The following is a 22478-nucleotide window of genomic DNA, read 5'->3' as shown; positions in this document are numbered from 1 at the left end:
TTCGAGCTTGACCAAACGAAAATAAATGGTGGAGATCTCATTTCACATAAGCTGAAATATCATTTATACGGGGTCAAGTGTTTTAAGGATAAAATACATAGTAGGGTGTTACAGTAATTTAATCCCTTTACTGTGTAGATCATTCATATAGAGGATAATTGATCAAATTAGGATTATAACAATGGATAACTAATGATGTGTCTATATGGTGGAACATATAGAGCATTCTATATACTGAGAGTGCAATTCTAAGTTCTATGCGTGGATTCAACGAAGAATTAATAAGTTAGTGAATTTTAGTGCTAAATTCTTGATCTACTTATTGGAAGCTCGGTTATATAGACCCATGGTCCCCCCACTAGTTGAGATAATATTGCTTGTAAGACTCATGTAATTGGTTTTGATTAATCAATTATAATTCTCAAATTAGACTATGTCTATTTGTGAATTTTTCACTAAGTAAGGGCGAAATTGTAAAGAAAGAGTTTATAGGGGCATATTTGTTAATTATGATACTTTGTATGGTTCAATTAATAAATATGATAAATGACAATATTATTTAATAATTATTTATAGTTATTAAATAGTTAGAATCAACATTTAAATGGTTGAATTAGGAAATTGGCATTTTTGAGAAAATCAGATACAAAAGGTGTTAAAATTGCAAAATTGCAAAAAGCAAGGCCCAATCCACTAAGTGTATGGCCGGCCACCTTTGTGTGTATTTTAAGTTGATTTTTTCATTATTTTAATGCCATATAATTCAAATCTAACCCTAGTGGAATGCTATAAATAGATAGTGAAGGCTTCAGGAAAATTACACTTTTCTTCAGACTTCTGAATCAGAAAAAAACTGAGTCTCTCTCTCTCCCTATCTTTAGCTGCCACTTCTTCTCTCTCTTGTTCATCGAAATTTCGAAATCCTTAGTGTATGAGTAGTGCCCACACACATCAAGTGATACCTCAATCATAGTGAGGAAGATCGTGAAGAAAGACATTCAGCAAAAGGAGTTTCAGCATCAAAGATTCAGAGAAAGAGATCCAGGTTCAGATATTGATAATGCTCTGCTACAGAAAGGAATCAAGGGCTAGATATCTGAACGGAAGGAGTCATATTATTCCGCTGCACCCAATGTAAGGTTTCCTAAACTTTATATGTGTTTAATTTATCGTTTTAGAAAGTTCTTATTTAGGATGTTAATAAACATACTTGCGAGTAGATCTAAGATCCTGGTAAAATAATTTCCAACACCCCTAACCGCTGGAAAGAGGCCCCCTCCGGACATCTGTCAAACAGGGAACCCTAGAAGGATTTCCTGGACAAGAGTCGGGTGCAATAAATTCACAGAAGACGACATTGCGCACCAAAGAAAAAGAAAGGGCAGAAAATCGAAAGAGAGCAATCTTTCTTATGCCTTAAACGACCAGTATACGAAGAACGTATTGTGTTTTGCAAAAAATAGTAACAAATACGTGACAAGAGTAATCCTAACACCAGAAATGGTGAATCTAGACCTGTTACGTGAAAAATCTAAAAGATTGCATTCCCAGAAACTTCAAATACAAAACCCAGAAAAAACGAGCAGATAAGTAAAAGCATGCCATGTACATTAACAGTAAAGCAAGGGGTGCAAGAAACTTACAGTGAAGTGTTGAGACTGGGGGTTCTGCTGTAGATCAAACAAAGATAAGAAGGATTGACAGTAGTGAACGAAGATGGACTGGGAAAATTGCAAAGTGTTCAACAGTGTTTTCTTGGTCTGAGAATCTTTCTCTCTGGAAAACTTGAGCAAAGTTGGAAAGAAATGGGGAGTAACCGAAATGAAGGAAAGGTGGTGGCTTTTATAGGCAAAACTGCATGAGGAACAGGCACTATCATCTACCAATCGAACGGTCGGGGAAACACACGATTCGAATTCTCAAAGATCAACGGATCAGATTGATTTGTAATTAAGGCGGTGGAAACGTTTGAGTGTCCGTCTGACACCATTAATGCGCCGTATCAATCAATAGGCGTGAAACGAATCGACCTCTGCAAAAAGTGAATCGCTGCATTAAAGGCCATCATTAAATGCACCCTCACGCGCGCAAAGCTCGTGCCAGAAAACCAAGGAGTCAACCGGAAGCACTTGAGCAAGCCTTGTTTTATTTTTCAAATAAACAAGGCTTGGGGGGTAAATGTTGCCCCTGATTTTTGCCCAATATACGTGGACCAACCAGACAAGGACACGTGGATCAAGCAACTTATAATCCAAGTTATTTGATAAGTCTTTATGCAATGAAGCAGGATCCGGGACACGTCTCCCGGAGAAGGCATATGGAACCCCATATGCTCCCGGAAGCCCAAGTAACGTTAAGGCATCTCCGCGGGGTGTCAGGTTTCTCCTGAGCAATCAAGTCGCATTTAATGCCGCATGGGAGGAAGCATGTTGGGACTGATACACGCAATAAAGTCTGATGGCACAACCTCCAACCAGCAGCTACAAAGTAATGATCATTTAAGTCTATCGACGGCTACACTGTGAAGAGTCACATCAGTCAAAAGACAATAAGGACATTCCACATAAAAGCCATACAGCACCTAGGGATTTGACCATGCATAACTCACGGTATATTCATTGGGAATGCCCAACTTTATGGACACTTACAAATACACTTGTACAATAGTTCTGGGGATCACCCCACCAAAAACACTATAAATACCCCCTCAAAGCTCATTAAATGGGATCGAGAATCTTGGGCTGCATAAGAGCAAGAAGAGTAAATACTCACCAAGAACATTCTCTGTATTTATAAGAGTGAAACACTCACCAAATACATTCTCTGTATTAAATACATCTATAAATAAGATAGACTCGTGGACTAAGGCTCATTAACGCCCCAACCACGTAAAAATCCTTCTCTAATTTTCTTACAGCTCTAGAATCTTATAATATTTTATTGGTTGCCGAAAACCTCGGTCAACAGTTTTTGTTCCACAAATCTTAAATTGTTAAAGCCCACATTAAAACATACTAAAAGTATATAAAATTTCACTTGAAAAAAAAATAATAAATAAAGTAAATTCTAAATTTCAAAATCTATGAGAAAGAAAGTGATCATAAAAGAAAAAGATTATTTGAAAATGAAAATTTGAACGAAATTTAAAACTCTAATTTGGTGTATTATTCCAAAATTGATAATAATTAAAATTGTTTATAGAACACTGTATTTCAACATAAAATTAAAAGCAACTTCATTTGCTTACATTTTCTTTCCTTACATATTTTTGTGAACCAACAATTAATTTATTTAATATATGAACAACTTACACAAATATATGTTCTGCACCATTCTATTTCTTTCCTCTCTAGCTCCTTTTGTAACCAAACAATTATAACATCAAATAGTGCACGCACCTAAGAAGAGCCATAGATAAGCTGCACACATACACAATAGTTAACATCACAATATGATAATAATAAACTAAAAAATAAAAGACAGAAAAAAAGACACTATTAAATTCTAAAAAAATTAAAAAAAAAAAATACAGCTCATATTCTTTCTAAAAGTGTGTGATTATAGTTTTGTAACATTTGTAATATCACTTTTAGCGTAGATAGAGCATTTGCTTTAGAGTTTATAATTAACATCTCCTTATATGATACAATTTTTTTTTTTTTTGAGAAACCCCTATATGATAGGATTTGAAGATGATTGATATATATAAATATATATATATATTTTTTCTGTTGGCATAAGGATATATAAATTAAGTAGAGTATTGAAGAGTCTCAAATGTGGGATGATAATGAAGAGTCTCATATCTCTAACAATATATGAAATTAGTTATAGTAATTGAGTGTATATAACTTACATGAAATGAACGTAATTAAATACACCATATAAATAATATATTAGTAATTAAGCTAATAGGTTACCTATGGTTACCTATGAACATAATAAATAATATTGTCATTAAAATTTTTAAGTTACTTCATAAATGATGCCACATTACCTTATAGATAGAAAATTAAAGGAGAAGAAGCACTTCATAAATGATGCCACATCACCTTGAAACTAACAAAAATCTTTTAGCGTAGATAAAGCCTTTGCTTTAGAGTTTATAATTAACATCTCCCTATATGATAGGATTTATTTTTTTTTTTATGAGAAACCCCTATATGATAGGATTTGAAGATGATTGATATATATAAATTTATATATATATATATTTTTTTTGTTGGCATAAGGATATATAAATTAAGTGGAGTATTGAAGAGTCTCAAATGTGGGATGATAATGAAGAGTCTCATATCTCTAACAATATATGAAATTAGTTATAGTAATTGAGTGTATATAACTTACATGAAATGAACGTAATTAAATACACCATATAAATAATATATTAGTAATAGGTTACCTATGAACATAATAAATAATATTGTCATTACAAATTTTTAAGTAAATAATATTGTCATTACAAATTATTATTAAAATTACTTATTAAAATTATTATTATTTATAGATAGAAAATTAAAGGAGAAGAAGCACTTCATAAATGATGCCACATCACCTTGAAACTAACAAAAATTTAAAAAAATATGAAAAAATTAGAGAGCAAAGAATTGAAATGAAAACTCATAGAAGATGCCACATCACCATCCCTAACAATAGAATTATATAAATATATCACATTTGTAATATCACTTTTAGCTTAGATAGAGCATTTGCTTTAGAGTTTATAATTAACATCTCCCTATATGATACAATTTTTTTTTTTTTTGAGAAACCCCTATATGATAGGATTTGAAGATGATTGATATATATAAATATATATTTATATATATATATTTTTCTGTTGGCATAAGGATATATAAATTAAGTGGAGTATTGAAGAGTCTCAAATGTGGGATGATAATAAAGAGTCTCATATCTCTAACAATATATGAAATTAGTTATAGCAATTAAGTGTATATAACTTACATAAAATGAACGTAATTAAATACACCATATAAATAATATATTAGTAATTAAGCTAATAGGTTACCTATGAACATAATAAATAATATTGTCATTACAAATTTTTAAGTTCCTTATTAAAATTATTATTATTTATAGATAGAAAATTAAAGGAGAAGAAGCACTTCATAAATGATGCCACATCACCTTGAAACTAACAAAAATTTAAAAAAATATGAAAAAATTAAAGAGCAAAGAATTAAAAAGAAAACTCATAGAAGATGCCACATCACCATCCCTAACAATAGAGTTATATAAATCTATAGATTGATAGATAGATATTGATACTCTTTTCTTTAAAAAAAAAAAAAAGTGAGGAAGGAAGTAGGGGTGTTCATTGGATCACATCCAATGGATTTGGACCCATCCAATCCAATCCAATTATTTATTGGATATTGGATTTTTCCATCCGATCCAATCCAATTGAATTGAGTCATTCGATCCGATCCGATCCAATGGATGTATTGGATTGGATCGGTTCCATCCATTAGATGTTTTAACTGGTTTTTTATTAGATTGGATTGGATCCATCCAATGGATCCCATGGATGAATCCAATCCATTTTAACCACTATTTAGACTAATTTCATTAAAAAAAAATATATATGAAAAAACATAATTTAAAACCTAATAATCTAACATAGATAATAAAATAATATATAAAATAATTAAATATATAAAATTATAAATATTAAATATGATTGGATGGACATTGGATGATATTGGATTGGATTGGATCGGTTATCTATTGGATCGGATGTCTCATCCAACATCCGATCCGATCCAATTGGATTTTTAAAATTTGCATCCGATCCAATCCAATTATGATTGGATATCCAAATCTATTGCATCGGTTGGGATTGGATCGGTCGGTTGGAATTGAATTGGATGACTTTTTGCACACCCCTAGAAGGAAGGGAAAGTTTCGGTGCGGTTAGTTTTTTATTTTTTTGACTAGAAACGGTGCGTTTTAGTTGAGATTCGTAAAACCCCGAAATGTGGCAGAAAGCTATATCGGCAGCGTCGTGGGGGTGCTTGAGCTTACCTGTTCTAAAACCCTACTTCCTCTGCAACACCACCATTGTTAGAGCATCACCCAAACCCCAAATTACCATGAAAAATCTCGACGAATCGGACGTCGGCGTATTCTGCTACATCTCCAACCTCCCTGGCTTTCGCGGTGTTCTTAAACAAAGGTCAAATGCAGTACTTGAATCTGATATTGTTATTTCTCTGGGAAAATATAGAAACGTTGAATGTTATTGAATTTGTATCCAAAAAAGGAAGACAGACTTTAAGAGAATTTGGTAAATTTAGAATTAGCATTGTGCTGTGTCTTAAGTAAATTGGTAGCTTCATCAAATTAACATTACTGTCATGTAATGCATTGTATAAAATTCCATCTGAAAAAAAAAAATGAAGACAATGGAGGGAGTCATTAATATATAATTATTTGTATTGACTCGTTTGTGATGGTATAATTGGTGGTGTGTGTAGGTATTCTGACTTTATTGTGAATGAAGTAGATACTGATGGAAATGTCGTCCATTTGACCACTATGGAGGCACCTCCAGAGGAAGTAAAGTTTATTCTTCCCTAAACTATGCATTCCATTTACTTTACAAATGTACATAATTTTCATGATGGCAACCTTTTTTTTTTAAAAAAATAAACCATTCAGATTGCTGAGGAAATTAGAACAGAAACAGAAGCAAATGATGCAGCTAGCAAAAATTATACTTCTGAATTTGAATCTTTTAGAAGTCTTGCTGGTGATTCGGATGCTGAGAGCTTTGAAGCTTTTATGGGTCAAATCAATTCTAGTGATGGTAAAGAGAGTGTTTCACCTATTGTTCTTTCGCCCGATTCTGATAAACTTCATCGAACGGTTAGTTCTGATTTCAATATCTGTATATTTGTATCTTTATGAGATTTTACAGTGCAGACATCACAATTCTGTATGAGTGATTTGTTGAGCTGTATTGAGTTTGCAGTTTGAATCTTAATAGACATCAAACATGGTATTTTTAAAACAAGGAGAAACAAACTTGTTATAACTAAATATTGAGCAGCCTGGTGAGAGGACTTCTCCTGAATTTAGATAAGTTGTAAATGTAGAATAGAGGGTATATACCATTAGAGTAATGATCAGGATTCGGGCACTTAAAAATTGCTCAAAATATAAATACAATGGTGTTGCATATTTTCCATCATTAGTTGGGACACCATTAAATTCAGGAGTGGTTATGAAATATGCCATGTCATTGAATGTAAATTTTTAGTGTAAAATGCTGTCTCTACTTTAGCAATCTAGCATATCTTACCATTATGAGAACTCGGAGGTTGAGAGTCAAATTAAACTCACTTTGATATTTGCTCTGGTTTGGTTTTGCTTTCAGCTTCATTAAGTTGGATTCTGGGTCTTATGAAGATTTTCATTGGTTAAAACTTGTTTTGTTTTAGTCTCAAGCTAGACCTAGTGAATTTTGATTTTTCTTGGTTGAAATATTTTTGTAAATTGGTTGAATCTGTTTTAACTATTTCAGGCCATGCACAATTTTTTTAAGAAAAATTTTAAGTTCCTTGTCACTGATACCATTGACGGGCCAGATGTTTCCTCAAAGTGCATTCGTGTGAGATTAGATTCTGGTGGGCACGGGAAGAACTCCAGGAAACGGAAAGATAGAGGTGGTAAACCTTTTGATAGCAGAGGTTCAGATGACTGGCAAGAGAACATTGGCAAATTCCTTAGGTAAAGGATGCATAAATTGTATCTTCTTCATTCAACAGATCAGAAACATATGATTACTTGTTAGCTGTTTTCTTGCATAGTGCTTGATGAATTACACACTTATACATAGTTGACTGTTTTTCTTCCAATTTTTTTTTGGTTCAGGAAGATATGGGAATATGGAAAGATGTTATTTAAAGACACTTACATAATAAATTTGTAATATAACTATACTCATCCATTGGTCTTATTGAACCATTTATTTAGATGTTGGATGTACTTAACATAAGCACTCATAAGTTACAGTATCAGATACAATATCCCTAGTATCCTGGAATTTACATTTACATCTGGTTAGGATTCAGTACTAGCTTATTATTAGTCTTTCGCTGCCTCACACGCATGCATATACATGAAAGCTCAGCTGAACTGCTTAAGCTGTTTTTGAGCCTCGATTGAAAGGTTATTTTCATTCTTCATAATCAGGTTTCATATCTGCAAGGAAAACAAGGATTCACAGGAGGCATTAGGAGTAATAGCAAAGATGCTTGGCATCCAGGTACTTTTTTCTGTGTCTTCATCTTCTTTTACGATCTTACCATTTTTTATTCTTATTTCTTTTATATACTTATAAATAAAACACATTTACGGGGACTTGAACCCTGAACCATAAAAAGCAGTGGATCACAAATGTGGGCAGCTGTTTTTGAAGTGCTACTTATGTCCATCAGTGTTCATTTTAATATCGTTATATTGTCACCTGATGTACCCCTGCACAATAGAACAGCAGAAAATATTCAAAGCAACCAGAAATGAAGAAGAAAAAATGGGTCTGAGTTAAAGAAGAAACTTTTCAGTACATAAGCAAGCAGGTATTCGAGAGACCTGTATTCTATAGATGCAAGTACAGAACACTGAATTTCTGCATAACTCACTCTCGCTCCCTGACCTACTTATATTCTTTTTGCATAACTTACTCTGAATCTGAAATACAGAGATGCCCATAATGATTCATTACAAACCTGCCTAAACTACTCCTGAGCAGCAACCTGCCCTTTCCTCTTAGCATAGGTGAACCGAATCAAGGGTCTAATACCAAGAACTATATGTTGGTTCCTGCAAGTGGGAATGAGATGTTAATAGGTTTCTTTTGTTCTTGGTTGAAATGTTCATTGTTCTATAGAGAATAGTCTACTCATTTTAAAATTCAAACATTGCTTATAGGACAGATATGTCAAACTTCTCAAATATACTGGTTAACTAAGTAATATCTTGTCTGCAGCCAAGGTCATTTGGGTTTGCTGGGACAAAGGATAAGCGTGCTGTGTCGACTCAAAGGGTGATGTTCTAACTTGCAGTTATTCTGTTGATAAGATAATGATTCTGTGGATACATTGATATTGCTGAGTTATGGTAAAAGTATAACATTTTACATTTATATGCCAAGTGCACGTGTATCTTAAAATAAATTTCTTCACAATCAGTGAAAATTACCAAAGGACAACTGATAAGTTGAAGAAATATAACTCTTTGAATAGATAAAGATGAAAAATGATGCTTAAAATGGATGGTTTATTTTTCAATTCAGGTTACTGTTTTCAAGCAGCGTGCTAAGAAATTAGCTGCTCTCAATGATAGGTTGATTGGTATTAAAGTGGGTGATTTCTGGTAAGATAAATGAATTCTAAGTTGTTTTCTTCTGTTCATGCTTAGTTTGTATATTTGCATGTCTAAATTCTAATAAACTGGATTGTTCCCAGCTATGTCAAGGAAGGACTTGTCCTTGGCCAACTCTGGGGTAACAGATTTACAGTCACATTGAGGTGAGGGTCTCTCTGAGATCTTATTATTATTATTGTTATTGTTATTGTTTAGATGCTCTTAAAATCCACTTAAATTTCTCCAGTATGTACTCATTGCACTGACATATTTTTCAGAGGAGTTGTTGCAGATTGTGAAGAGACCATCAGAGCTGCTGCAAGTGCCTTAGGAAGACAGGGCTTTATTAATTACTTTGGTCTACAAGTTCTCTCTCTCTCTCTCTCTCTCTCTCTCTCTCTCTCTCTCTCTCTCTCTCTCTCTCTCTCTCTCTCTCTCTCTCTCTCCTGTTTGTATCTGTGTATCTTTGAGGCTTCTCGTCTCAGCTCATTTTCTTTTCTTTTCTCTTTAATGAATATGCTGCTTAGAAGATGTGTGTTTTTATTAATTTATTACCATGATAAGACGACTTTGGACATCAAAGTATTATTCTCACCAATTTCGTGTGCAAGTCTAGCTAGTAAGTTAATCAATGCACTGTAAACTAACTGACATGAATTTGAATAATTTCAGCGCTTCGGAAGTGGTTCTGTGCCAACTTATCTTATTGGGTCTAAGCTACTCAGGGGAGAGTGGGAAGCAGCTGTAAACATGATTCTTGATCCAAGAGAAGGAGATATCCTCTTCTAGTTTCTTCATTTAACTCTGGCTAAATAATATTTTTCTTTTAAATCTTCTAGGATTTCCAAGCTGCTTTAGGAAATTCTTGTTTTTGAAAAACTTTTATGTGTTGTCTTCATCTTGACATTTAATTACAAAGAAATACAATTGCGATGGCACGTCAATACTATAAGGAAACTAATGACATCGATGGGACTCTGAGACAGTTACCTCGATACCTGGTTGCTGAGAGGGCAGTAGTAAGTTTTTCAGCAATATTTTCTGCATTTTTAATTTCATTTTATAAAACTTGGCGAATGTTTAGAGCTCCCATAAGTTCTAAAGAGTAAAGACACACACATTCCTTCCTTTCTCATACAGTTGCAGTGTTTGAAAAAATGTCCTGGGAACCACCTGCAGGCTCTGAAAGCAATACCGAGAACTTTGAGAATGATGTAAGTTGCTCTTTTGTTCTCTCTCCCTCTCCCTTTTTACTTCGTAGATTTTTTTTGGGAGATTTTGCTGGGCATTAAGTTGACTTGACCTAAGAGAGAATATTTGTGGTCCTCAGAAATGGTAGTCGAATGCAATTTTAAACTGGAAAATTGATCATATTATTATCACTGTGTTATTTAGGTATGTCCATAGTTACCAAAGCTATTTGTGGAATCACGCAGCTAGTACAAGGGTGCAAAAACATGGTAATTCTTATATTTGTTTTTTCTATCTCAGAAGACATTATCTGGGTATTTAGGTGCTTGTTGTAGCCTGTGTGTAACTATCTCACTATTCTTCATCGTGTTGCAGGAACTGACCATGTTGTGGTGGGAGACTTAGTATATTGTAAAGAACATGATATTGAGAAGGCGAAAGAAATTGGTAATGCTGAGTGTGAAGAAGAAGACCCTAATGATACACTTGAAGCTCACGAACTAGATGAAATCTCTGACACTGTTCTTCCCGAAGAAAAGAAAAATCCTGTAAAGGTTTGTGCCCTTTGTTTGCTGTAAGCTTTTTTGTGCTGCTTATTTACCAGATTGCCTCTAATTCAATTTGTTGTAAGGCTCTGATTGACGATTAATTGTATTTGTTATTTTGGCGGTTATTGAAATTAAATTGCCGAAGGTGATTGCCTATGTAAAAACTTGAGAAGTATGATTGTTTTTCTTTTCTCAGGCTGTTACTGCAGAAGATATCCTTAATGGAAATTATACCATTGATGATGTTGTTCTTCCATTACCTGGGTATAAAATTATCAGCCTGCATCTCGCTCATATTTTTGTGTATATGTTATGGTTCTTTCCTGATCTGTTGTTTCAATGCTTTTGGTAGTTCAAGAGTAATTTTTCCAACAAATGACATTGCCCAAGTTTATCATGATCTGGCAATGAAGGTGATTTTATATCTTTCTAATTTTGTTGTTGGTTTATAATCTATCTTTGCTTACTCCAAGTTCCTGGGTTAATATTGTTTTGGCTAAAAAAGAAAGGGGAGTCTTCTAATTTTTGGTTTTACTATCAAATTCAGGACACAATCAGTTTAACAGAGAGTGTACACAATGTCAAGTACGTTTACAGTTTACTTGATCACTTCACTACCACCTTTTTTCTTCTTTCTTAACCCCTGCTATCAAACTTGCCTTCATTTTCTTCTAATAAAAGGTTTCCATCATAATTCAGAGAATTCTCAATTACTAGTATGACTGGTAGTTACAGGCGTGTTTTTCAAAAACCAGTCGATTACGAATGGTATGCTTCTAATTTTTACACTTTCTTTTCCCCTTTTGTCTTTGGCTTTTTGAAGTCATTTCTTGTGGGGTATATAACTGCTGCTTTCGTTTGTTATCATAGGGAATTACTGAAATACACCGATGGCAACATACCTCTAGCAGAAACAGATTTAGACGTTGTTGCTAAATCTAAACGCTCAAAACCTGTGGAAGAGCTTGGAGTCAATGAAAGCAAAGGGATAAATGAATTTGATTGCTCAGAAAGATTGAACCCCTCTGAGAATGACATAAAACTTCAAGCAGACGACAAAGAGGTGGGTGGCAAGAGAGAAGTTGGAATGCTAATTGAACCTAAATTCCAAGACGCCCAAACAGCTCTCAAGCTTAGTTTTACTCTCCCGGCGTCTTGTTATGCAACAATGGCCATCAGAGAGCTTCTGAAGACATCAACTTCCGTATGTTTTCACTCTACAAAGAATTCCATTATTTCATTATGTTTTTAATGATAAATTTCTGCAACCCAAATGGTTGAATTCAAGTTTACTACGCCATCAGTCCAAAGCATCTGGTGATAAACTTGCATACTATCAATCGTTTTGTGCTTATTTTGCTTGGCAAATGTAATGATCATATCAATCTTCTAAAGTTATCTGTATTATTACTAATTATTATTTTGGATTGTGTACAGGTCGCTTTCCATAAAACGTTAAACTAGGGAGCGCGTTAGAAGTTTCATGGCATTCCTTGACAGGGGAAATGACCCCCCTAGGGGCCCATGTCACAGTTTTGAGTACCATATTTTACAAATTCCACCTTTGTAAGGAGAGAGGTATTAGCTTTAAATTTGTATTTCGATACAATTTGTAAAATTTCACCTTTACAAAGGTTGTATTCTTTTCCTTAACAATATGATCCTTTCAAGTCATCTATGATCACCTTTTAGTATGACACGATTACCAATCTTCCTTTAAGCAGTTTTCAATTTTATTTATTGAATTGAAATATGTAATACAGATATTAAACTACAATGGCTTGACACCTCATGTCAGGCACCCCTTAGCAATCTATTTAAATATGTTTCCAACCTAACAACAAAGTTAAACAAAAGCATCAATCCCAGATCATATCTTCCATATCAGATAAAATCCAACACAAAGATAAATGAATAATGAGAACACCAGTACATTACTCACAAGACAACTCTACCCAACAAGATCTAAAATCTAAAATGGCCAACCCCCAAATCAAATTGATTAAGATCGGTCAGCTAACCACAAGTGGCTGACCCCAAAATTGGTCACTTGTTCACCCCCAAATCAACTTGACTTGACAACCTGTCTTGTATCTACGCTAGGCCAGTTTTTGTAAGACTCGTCATCACGTTGAGATTACAGAGTAAATTTCTTTTCTTTTTTTATTTTTTGCTGAAAAAGGAGTACAGCATCTACGCTTTTATACATGTATAATTTCTTACAAAAAAAAAACTAATTAGTGAGTGACCTAATAGTCATTTTTACAAGTCCCTTTCTGCATTTACATAACAGAAACACGACAATATTTGTCAGTTTTCTTTCCATAAGTGAGCATTTTTGTAGTCTTAGTTGAGAAATCATGACAGAAACTAAACATACTCTCACCCAAATATAAGAATTTAATAAACCTTTTTCTTTTCCATTGAAAGGATACTCTCTTACAGCTAAATACCTCAGAACCAAATTTCATAGCCAGTATCATATCAGCCTCACAAAATGAAAAATCGACAAATTTGAGCACAAACCATTGAACACTAAACTATTAAATTTATACCCAATGCAATGGATTAACCTGTAAGAAAAAAAAAACAACTAAAACAACCCATAAGCCCATTTTCCCCAAGAAGTTTTCCCACCATCCAAACACATTCTAATTTCTAACTTTATAAACTTTCACTATATCGGAACGTATCTCTTGACAGCCTGCTTCCCCGCAACTGCAGCCGCCGCCGCAATCCCTCCGATGGCACCAGCAATGGCCGCCGACCTCGGTCCCGCCGCCGCTTTATAAAGCGCACCAGTCCCAAGTCCAGCCACAACAGTATTCAACAAATCATCTTGACCTCTTAATTGAATTACCCCACTTTCCAAACCGGCGAAGATCAATCCAAGAATGCCAAGAGTGTTTCCGTACCTCCGTCCGAGTGAGCCGCCCGAATTAAGAACACGGTTAACGCGGAGCTTGAGCGTATCGCCTGCCTCAGCTGCCTTGAGACCTTCTATGGATCCCTTGGCGCCGCCGATGATCGCACCGGACAAGTAACCACAACCGGTGTAGTATTGAAGGTTCTCACCCCATGATCGATGAGGCTTTGAGGCTTCTTCGATAAAGAGGTGTTCTGGTGCGGTTGGAAGATTGTAGAGGTTCTGCATCGGGACATGGAGATCATGGTACGGGTTGTAAAGCCGGCCCTTTCGCTCATCGTTGTTCGAACTAGATAAATCCGCCATTGGAATCGAGCAAGGTCAACAAGAGAGAGAAAGAGATGGAGAGGGTTTTAGAGAGAAATTTCTGGGTTAAAGAAAACCCTAGCAAAATTGACGTTGGCGGAACTAACAGGGTTTTGGGCTTAGCTGACTTGGCATCTTTGAGCTTAAAAATAAATTAATTAATTAATTAATAACTTATTTATTATTTTCACGGAATAACGATCAGTAAGAACAAAAAGGAAAAAAAGAAAAATGAGTGCTAATTATAATTTTTTATTATAATCTTTTAGTTAATTTTTATGTACGTTTAAAAAATTTTAAATGTATTTTTAGCATTGTAAATTATTCGAATTTTTTTAAAAATTTACAGGAATGATGTTGTAAGCATAACGAACACCTCCGTAAAAAAATAATTGAAAAAAAATATTCCGACATATATTTTCGAGCGTAGAGATTGATTAAAAAATTGTAACAGGAGGTTCACAGTAACACTCCTAAAAAAATGAAGAAAAAAAAGGTTCAGCGACTGAGCACGGAAGCTTCGGCACTAGAAACTCCGAAGCCCAAACTCATCATTGGGTAATTATTATGGGCTAACATATGACTCTATACGCGTTCGTGAAGCAACTTGGGCCCAAATGGTGTAATGCATTTATTATACTTTAATGATTTATACCTCATTATTATGAAAATGTTTTTACCATTTTTTATATAATATATGTTGTAATTTTTTGTTCTCAAAGTAGTAGAGGGTGTAGTTTAATCATAAATTTTATATATTTTTATTTATTTATGAGTAAGTAATATTTGATTCCAAAATTCACGAGTAAAATATTAATTTTTATGTCTCACCAATTTTTTTTTTTTTAAAAAAAGTTGTATTTTCTTTTTACTCGCGTTATGATAATAGTGTACTCTTATTAGTTATAATTATTTTAAAAAATATGAGGACTAAACATATACATCATATTTTGTCATTTTGTGTATAAACTATGCACTCTTTAACAATTGTGTGCATCTGTTTACAAAAAAATAAAAAATAAATAAAAAAAGAAACATTTTTGTACATATTTTGTGTATAAAGTTAAAGAAAAAAGGTATTTACAAGACAATTTAGAAAGTAAGAAATGCTTGTTACTATTATTGTTTATTAGAAAGCAACTTAGGCACATGCAAACATGTTCAATCAAAATAGAAATTAAAAAATTTGGGCATACTAATTAAAACGGAGTTTAATAACAAATCAATGAGTAAAGTCAATATTATGAAAATCAATTGAAACAATAATGTATTTGCTTTCTTCAAATGATAATAAAAATGAATGAAGGCTCCTCCATATTGCCCTATAATTTTTGCATACACATCTTGTCAATGTGGTTGGGAAAGGATAACAACGACCAAGGAAGAATTGAACTTTTTACAATGTTCCCTTGTATTCATTACAAGTTGTGACCAGTCTCTTTCAACAACTCATACCAAAATAGTGAATAATGTGGTATTGTGTTATAGAGCATTAAATATCATGCCCGCCAAAGGCCCATATACATCTTACTTTGACAACCTTTTTTTTTTTTTCTTTTGGAGCCATACTCATAGGGAAAGAGAGTTTAGGATATAATGTGTTTGATATATTAGTTCAAATTACTATGGTGGGATATTTATGATGTTCAAATTAAGAGGAGAGTTTTTTCTTAAGCTATAATAAGAGGGCAGCACATGTGGGTCAGTATGGGCCCAAAATTGAATTAAAGCCCAACTTGGACACTTTTGTGTAAGACCCAAACATACAAAGCTAAAGTGAGCTTTGAGTATTTCCATGTAAGTTAGGTTTGTCCATATCCCATTTAGTGTTCTTGTTCCGTTACTTGCAACATATTCATGATAACAATTGAATACAAAACTTCAATATGCATATTAATACAAATTGAAGCATACCATGTGTGAAATTATACCATATTATATGGTACAGCAAGTTCATTTACAAATTAAAAGGGTTAGTTAGATGGAAATACAAACTCATTCTACAAAATAAATCAAAAGACAAGAATACCCTTTTGTTTCCCACTTTTGGAATTAATACACACACACACTACACCATTCCATTCCATTCCATTAAAAATGAAAATTAATAGTGATACATATGATTAATGATGATATGAAAAACCCCCAAGTGGAAAGGGAAGGTGGGTTTGAATTAAAAAGTGTCCCCAAATGAAGAGGATGTATGGAGGTTTATGGTGTGGTGTTTCCCATGTGATATAAACCCTTCCTTAAATTAATTGGTCCCAGTCTCTGCATGTTTTCACGTGTCCTGCCATCCCCTTGCCGTTAATTACACCATCATGAGCAACAGCTACTGCATAGGATTCTAAACGATCCCAAATGGTACAAAATATTGGACAAAATAATATTGAATTTTTTTTGTATCAGTTTCCAGCCCACATTGCCTTCCCCATTCCCCACTCTCACCCCCTAGCGCGTCTTCACAACGCTCTCCCCAATCATATAACTGACTAGCTAGCTAGTACTTACTTAGTAGCTTAGCTATTATAGCTTTACCTAGCTAGGCTTTTGTCATAACTTGCTGCTGCAGCCTTAAAATTAAGATTACTGGGTAATTTTAAAATGGATTTTGATGAGCAATTTAGAACATTAATCACTTTTATTTTATTTATTTTTTCAGTGTGCAAATGAGAGAGGAGATATCATATCAGTCTAAAGAAGCTTTTATTAGTTAGAGAGGGTACTGACTTCACTTTCTTCTTAAAGGGAGTGGTACTGCCCTGGTCATTTCTCTTGCATGATAGGACAAAACTCCTTAATTGATATATATGAGAGAGAAAGAGAGATTGATATATTTTTTGGAGTGATGTGTGAGTGTTGCAATGTTTTCCAAATTTAATTTACAGTGAGAGAGAGAGAGAGCTAAACCAAAAGGGTAGAGAGAAAAGGGTAAAGGAAAAAAAAAAAAAGCAAAAAAGAGAGAGAGAGAAAAAAAAAAGATCATTAGAGAGTAGTAAACTCTTATCTATCTACACACAAAATTCCTACAAAGATGTTCAATGGTGGAGTACCAGACCAGTTGCACCAATTCATAGCCTCTTCAAGACCCAATTCAGTAGCAGCACTACTCCCTCTCTCCACCACCACAACCACTAATACCACCACCACTACTACTACTCCCTTCTCTTCTTCTAATTCTTCCATTGATCATATCATTCATGCCAATTACACCACTACTATTACCCCTAACCATGCCCATGAATCTCATCATCATCATCATAATCCTTTTCATCATCATCAACTCCTTCCTCCTCTTCACCACTCCAACAACTTCTTACACCCCATGTTGCACCATGTGCAACACCCCAAGCTTATTAACCACCATCTTCATAAACAAATTGATGAACAAGCCACCGCCTCCGCTGCCTCGGGACCGAACAACTTGGTCTCCCATGTTGATTTGGAGATGATGCAAACCCATACACCAATCCCAGAATTAATACCAACCGTTGATCATCATCATCATCATCATCAACTTCATCTGCAGCAGCCCTGGAGTGAAGATGAAGTTCTGGCACTGTTGGGGATCAGATCTACTATGGAGAATTGGTTCCCGGATTTCACTTGGGAACATGTATCAAGGTATGTGATACTACATATATACATATATGTGTGTGTGTCCAACTGTTTTTTTTGTTTCCTTTTGTTTGGAATTATCTAGAAATTTTTATAGTGTAAAAAGAAAAAGGAAAATTAATTGTATACAAGAGTGACAGAATTTCATTAGAAAATTAAGAACAACAAAAATACAAACTAAAAAATTGTTATATATATGTATGTAGTTAATTAGGGTTTTAATTAATGATGTTTTGCATATGTTTTGTGTTATTATGTGAGTGGACACAGAAAGCTAGCAGAGCTTGGATTTAAAAGGAGTGCAGAGAAGTGTAAAGAGAAATTCGAAGAGGAAAGTCAGTACTTCACCACCACAAATCATAACAGTAACTGTAGCAAAAGCTATAGTAGGTTGTGTAATCAGCTGAGTGAGCTAGAAGAGCTCTACCATGGCCAAAATAACCAAGGTGGTCATCATCAGAATCACAATCATCAGAATCAGAATCATCACAATGGTACTACAGCTGGGGATGAAAAGGACCATCAAAGTGTGGAGGAAAATCCAAGTGATGAATTAGAAGTGATGAAAAGAAATGGGAATAATCGACAAGGTTTGGAATTGGAAGAATTGGAAATATCAGACTCGACAAGAAACGAAACAGTACTACTGCTTGGTGGGAATTCGAAGGAGTACTACTCTGATGAGATGACTGAAAAAGTTGTAGTATCAGCTGTTGGAGGAGTGGAGATATCAAAAAGTGGCATTAATAATAATAATGAAAACAACAACAATAAGAAGAAGAAGAAGAAGAGAAAGAGGTCATCATCACTACAACAACATGATGATGATGGTGATGGGGATGATGATGGTGATAATGATGATGATGATGATGATGGTGATGATGAGAAGAACCATAGTAGTAACAAGATGATGAAGTTTGATATGTTCAAGGGTTTTTGTGAGGAGATTGTGAAGAAGATGATGGCTCAACAAGAGGAGATGCATAACAAGCTTCTAGAAGATATGGTTAAGAGGGACGAAGAGAAAGTTGCTATTGAAGAAGCTTGGAAGAAGCAAGAGATGGATAGAATGAACAAGGAGCTTGAGATTATGGCTCATGAACAAGCCCTTGCTGGTGATAGACAAGCCTCAATCATTGACTTCTTGAACAAGGTCACCCAACTCACCAAATTAGACAATAATAATATTAGTAATAACAACAACAAAGATAATGTAGTTTCTCTCACTTCTTCTTCTTCTTCTTCTTTAAATATTCCTCCTCCTCCTCCTTCAAATCCAAATCCAACAATAACCCACCTTGAAAAAAACCAAACCAATCATCATCATCCTCATTATGATGATAAAAAACCTAGTAGTAGTAGTAGTAATAAGGATATTGTAGTAGTACTCTCATCATCAACAGCTACTACTCCTACTAATAAGCCAGTTGCCACGTCATCAGCCATCAAAACAGTCCAAAACCCTATTTCCATAAATGACAAAGAAGACTTGGGAAAGAGGTGGCCGAGAGATGAAGTCTTGGCCTTGATTAACCTAAGGTGCAATCTCTACAGTACTGTCACTACTGCTACAGCTACAGGAGAATCATCATCAACATCAGATCATCACCATCATCATCATCATCATAATCATAAAGCTCCTCTTTGGGAGAGAATCTCACAAGGGATGTTGGAGTTGGGATACAAAAGAAGTGCCAAGAGGTGTAAAGAAAAGTGGGAGAACATTAACAAGTACTTCAGAAAAACCAAAGATGTTAACAAGAAGAGGTCAGTTGACTCTAGGACTTGCCCTTATTTTCACCAGTTAAGCTCTTTGTATAACAAAGGAAGTAGTAGTACTACTAGTACGACACTTGTTTCAACGTCGTTTCAACAAGCCCAGAATAATAATAACATTAATGATAATAATAATCATGATCATCGTCAGGATGATCATATTATTATTACAATGAATAATAACGGCGACCACCATTCTCCAATTACTACTACTACTACTACTCCAGCTGATCATCATCATCATCATAATCATGGTGAGATGAGTTCATTATCAGATAATAATAATATTATTATTCGTGATGATCACCATCAAGAAGAAGAGGAAGCAGTAGTAGTCGTGGCATCCACGGCTTTTGATTTTGAGTTCTGATCATAATTTTTTTTTTCTTTTGTTGCATATTAATTTTATTTATTTATTTATTTTGTGAGTGATCAGTGTGTGTGCATGTGTGCATTTATTGACAATAATAATATGCGGTACCCTACTACCCCTTCCTTGGTTTTGATCTTAATAAAATTACATAATTACACACATATATATGTAATAGTATGTATATATTTATATATATACCACACTCTAGTACCTACATTACATATAAAACAACATAATGAGAATTTTTTTATTTTATTTGTTAATTTATTAGTTGGGCAGGGATTGATTTTATTATTACTTTATTTTTGTTTTGTAGTGGGCACCGACAATAATTTTGAGAAGGCACGAACATATTTTTCTAAATGAGAGATTTGGTGTCGTCTGAGCATTGTCATTTTTTGTTTTCTGAATTTTACTATTTCAATAAGTTTGGAAAAGACATTCTTCAGAGCTCTCTCGTGCTGATATTTCTATATGGGAACAAAACAAAATTAGTGAAAAGAAATACATGAAGGGAGAGAGAGAGAAAGAGCTGGTGAATTAAGAATCTTTCGTAGGTAACAGTAGTATAAAAGAAATTAAAGGATTAATATATACATATGGATACAAAAAGTTACAATTTTTTTATGTTAACTAAATGTTAAATTAGATTGGGTTGCTGTTCCTTCTTATAAAGTTTTGATTACAAACAAAATGACAGACTGAGGACAGTATATTAATTAGTGTCGTTGTTCTTATTTTCTATATAATTTTACGTGCCCATGTGTATATCCGGACCGGAGAATTAATGTATCTTCATTTTACTTTAAAAAATTCGCATTTTTAAGTTCTTTTTTAATTTTACCATAGCATAGAGTAATTCATGATTTTATTAATTACTTTATTATTTGTTATGGCATGCATATTTTTCAGATTGACAATATATAATGCGTGTATAAGAGATTGATTAAAAATATGATAATTTTTTCTCAAGAAAAAATAAAAAAAGTTAATATGATTATTTAAGAATATCATTTATATATATATTATAGAATCATGTTTGAATATAAATACTACAAAATTAAATTAGATTGGATACATAATTTCTATTGTGTAAACTTTTATTATACGTTTTATTAAATTTTTCTTTTTATTTAATAGATATAAATACAAACATTATATTTATCTAATTATTAAAATTCTTATCATAATTCATAAGGATGATATACCGTTAAGAAACTTGAGATTATAATTTAGTCTATTTCATTCTTAATTTAATTTCACCTTTATACAAAATAATCGATCATATATAAAAATAAATTACAATATAATATTTGTAGTGTTGATGAATAATATAGTCAATCCACTCATCCTTAATTTATTTATCTTTCGTAACTAATAATTTAATATGATCTATCTCCCTTTCAAAAAAAAAAAAATTAATATGATCTATCTATGTACATTACTTTTTTTTTTTTGGAAAATTATTATAAGCATGCATAACTGAGGATAATTATAAACCTGGTCATCCTCAACAAGGTATATTTTCACCCCCAAGAAAAACGTTTCAAGTTCACATCGTTCAAAAACATAAATGGCCAAAAACGAAAAAAGAAATTAAAATAAAATAAATTTGGTTGATTTTTATGAGGTGAAAGTTTCAGAGTTAGGTTATTGGCTTAGAGAATGGTCAAATTGACAAGTGCATGGCATAATACTTACTAGTAGTAGTACTAGTAGAAGAAGTCTCCACCGTAAATAGGGTGAGCCTGGGCCCCACCACACCACATGCCCCTCCTTCCTTTGGCCTCTTTCTCTTCCCTTCTACCTGTCCCCACCTCCACCTGGCTCACTGGGTCCCACTACTGACTCTTGCATTGCAGTGCAGACTAACTCAAATCAACGTCACGTGATGGGGGCCCCTGCCATACCCCAATCCATCGTAGAACACCCTCTCTGTATTAATATACTTATAAATTATAATCGATGATATATTATCATACTATTACTATATAATACATAATACATTTTTATTGAGTGGGCCCACTAAAACACTGCTCTCTGCTCTCCTACACGTGCATGTACGTGATCAACGGTTCAGATTGTATTGCTTAAACTTATTTGAATATCTGAAGGTCAACCATTTAAGTGTGTGTTTTTTGTTTTTTGAAAAATATAAGTCTTATGGGTGAAATACGAAGATTTATTAATATGGTTTTTCACCGGAGAGTCGTTGACTTTAGATACAATTAATTTCACTTCGGATTGATATTGAAGTGTCCATATCTGTTTGTTGTATAGTATTCCGCACTGGAATATTGTTCTTTGTCTTTATGATAAATTACACGCCTCGAAAAGAGTAGTAGATATC

At 33.8% G+C, this 22478-nt stretch overlaps 3 protein-coding genes across 3 annotated transcripts; 2 read left to right on the top strand and 1 right to left on the bottom strand.

Moving 5' to 3' along the window:
• The first annotated feature begins 5950 nt into the window (after positions 1-5950).
• On the top strand, positions 5951-14506 carry LOC115719111 (multisubstrate pseudouridine synthase 7). Its single transcript, XM_061110451.1, has 20 exons — positions 5951-6196; positions 6498-6579; positions 6682-6888; positions 7547-7752; positions 8218-8290; positions 9014-9070; positions 9320-9399; positions 9492-9554; positions 9669-9756; positions 10063-10166; positions 10307-10409; positions 10531-10604; positions 10786-10850; positions 10957-11135; positions 11326-11393; positions 11482-11542; positions 11677-11714; positions 11829-11897; positions 12000-12333; positions 12567-14506. The coding sequence occupies exons 1-20, from the start codon at positions 5997-5999 to the stop codon at positions 12591-12593; spliced, it is 2178 nt and encodes a 725-aa protein (XP_060966434.1). The 5' UTR covers positions 5951-5996; the 3' UTR covers positions 12594-14506.
• LOC115719112 (mitochondrial import inner membrane translocase subunit TIM23-3) lies at positions 13523-14361 on the bottom strand. The gene has a single exon (XM_030648031.2). The coding sequence runs from the start codon at positions 14359-14361 to the stop codon at positions 13807-13809; it is 555 nt and encodes a 184-aa protein (XP_030503891.2). The 3' UTR covers positions 13523-13806.
• Positions 14507-17014: 2508 nt separating the features above from the next.
• LOC115719296 (trihelix transcription factor GTL2) lies at positions 17015-20289 on the top strand. Its single transcript, XM_030648276.2, has 2 exons — positions 17015-17985; positions 18250-20289. The coding sequence occupies exons 1-2, from the start codon at positions 17396-17398 to the stop codon at positions 20123-20125; spliced, it is 2466 nt and encodes an 821-aa protein (XP_030504136.2). The 5' UTR covers positions 17015-17395; the 3' UTR covers positions 20126-20289.
• The last annotated feature ends 2189 nt before the right edge of the window (positions 20290-22478 follow it).

This window comes from Cannabis sativa, chromosome 2 (genome assembly GCF_029168945.1).
Source record: "Cannabis sativa cultivar Pink pepper isolate KNU-18-1 chromosome 2, ASM2916894v1, whole genome shotgun sequence".
NCBI lineage: Eukaryota > Viridiplantae > Streptophyta > Magnoliopsida > Rosales > Cannabaceae > Cannabis > Cannabis sativa.
The sequence above is the reverse complement of the archived record's forward strand: the minus strand, read 5'-3'. Positions and strand labels throughout refer to the sequence as shown.

What these genes read in the sequence shown, in the direction of transcription:
- LOC115719112 (XM_030648031.2), bottom strand. Translation starts at nt 14,361, where the DNA reads ATGGCGGATTTATCTAGTTCGAACAACGATGAGCGAAAGGGCCGGCTT.
- LOC115719111 (XM_061110451.1), top strand. Translation starts at nt 5,997, where the DNA reads ATGTGGCAGAAAGCTATATCGGCAGCGTCGTGGGGGTGCTTGAGCTTA. An exon ending in TGGAGGCACCTCCAGAGGAA is followed by an intron (nt 6,580 to 6,681) that starts GTAAAGTTTATT and finishes TAAACCATTCAG; the next exon opens with ATTGCTGAGGAAATTAGAAC. An exon ending in CTGATAAACTTCATCGAACG is followed by an intron (nt 6,889 to 7,546) that starts GTTAGTTCTGAT and finishes TAACTATTTCAG; the next exon opens with GCCATGCACAATTTTTTTAA.
- LOC115719296 (XM_030648276.2), top strand. Translation starts at nt 17,396, where the DNA reads ATGTTCAATGGTGGAGTACCAGACCAGTTGCACCAATTCATAGCCTCT. An exon ending in ACTTGGGAACATGTATCAAG is followed by an intron (nt 17,986 to 18,249) that starts GTATGTGATACT and finishes GAGTGGACACAG; the next exon opens with AAAGCTAGCAGAGCTTGGAT.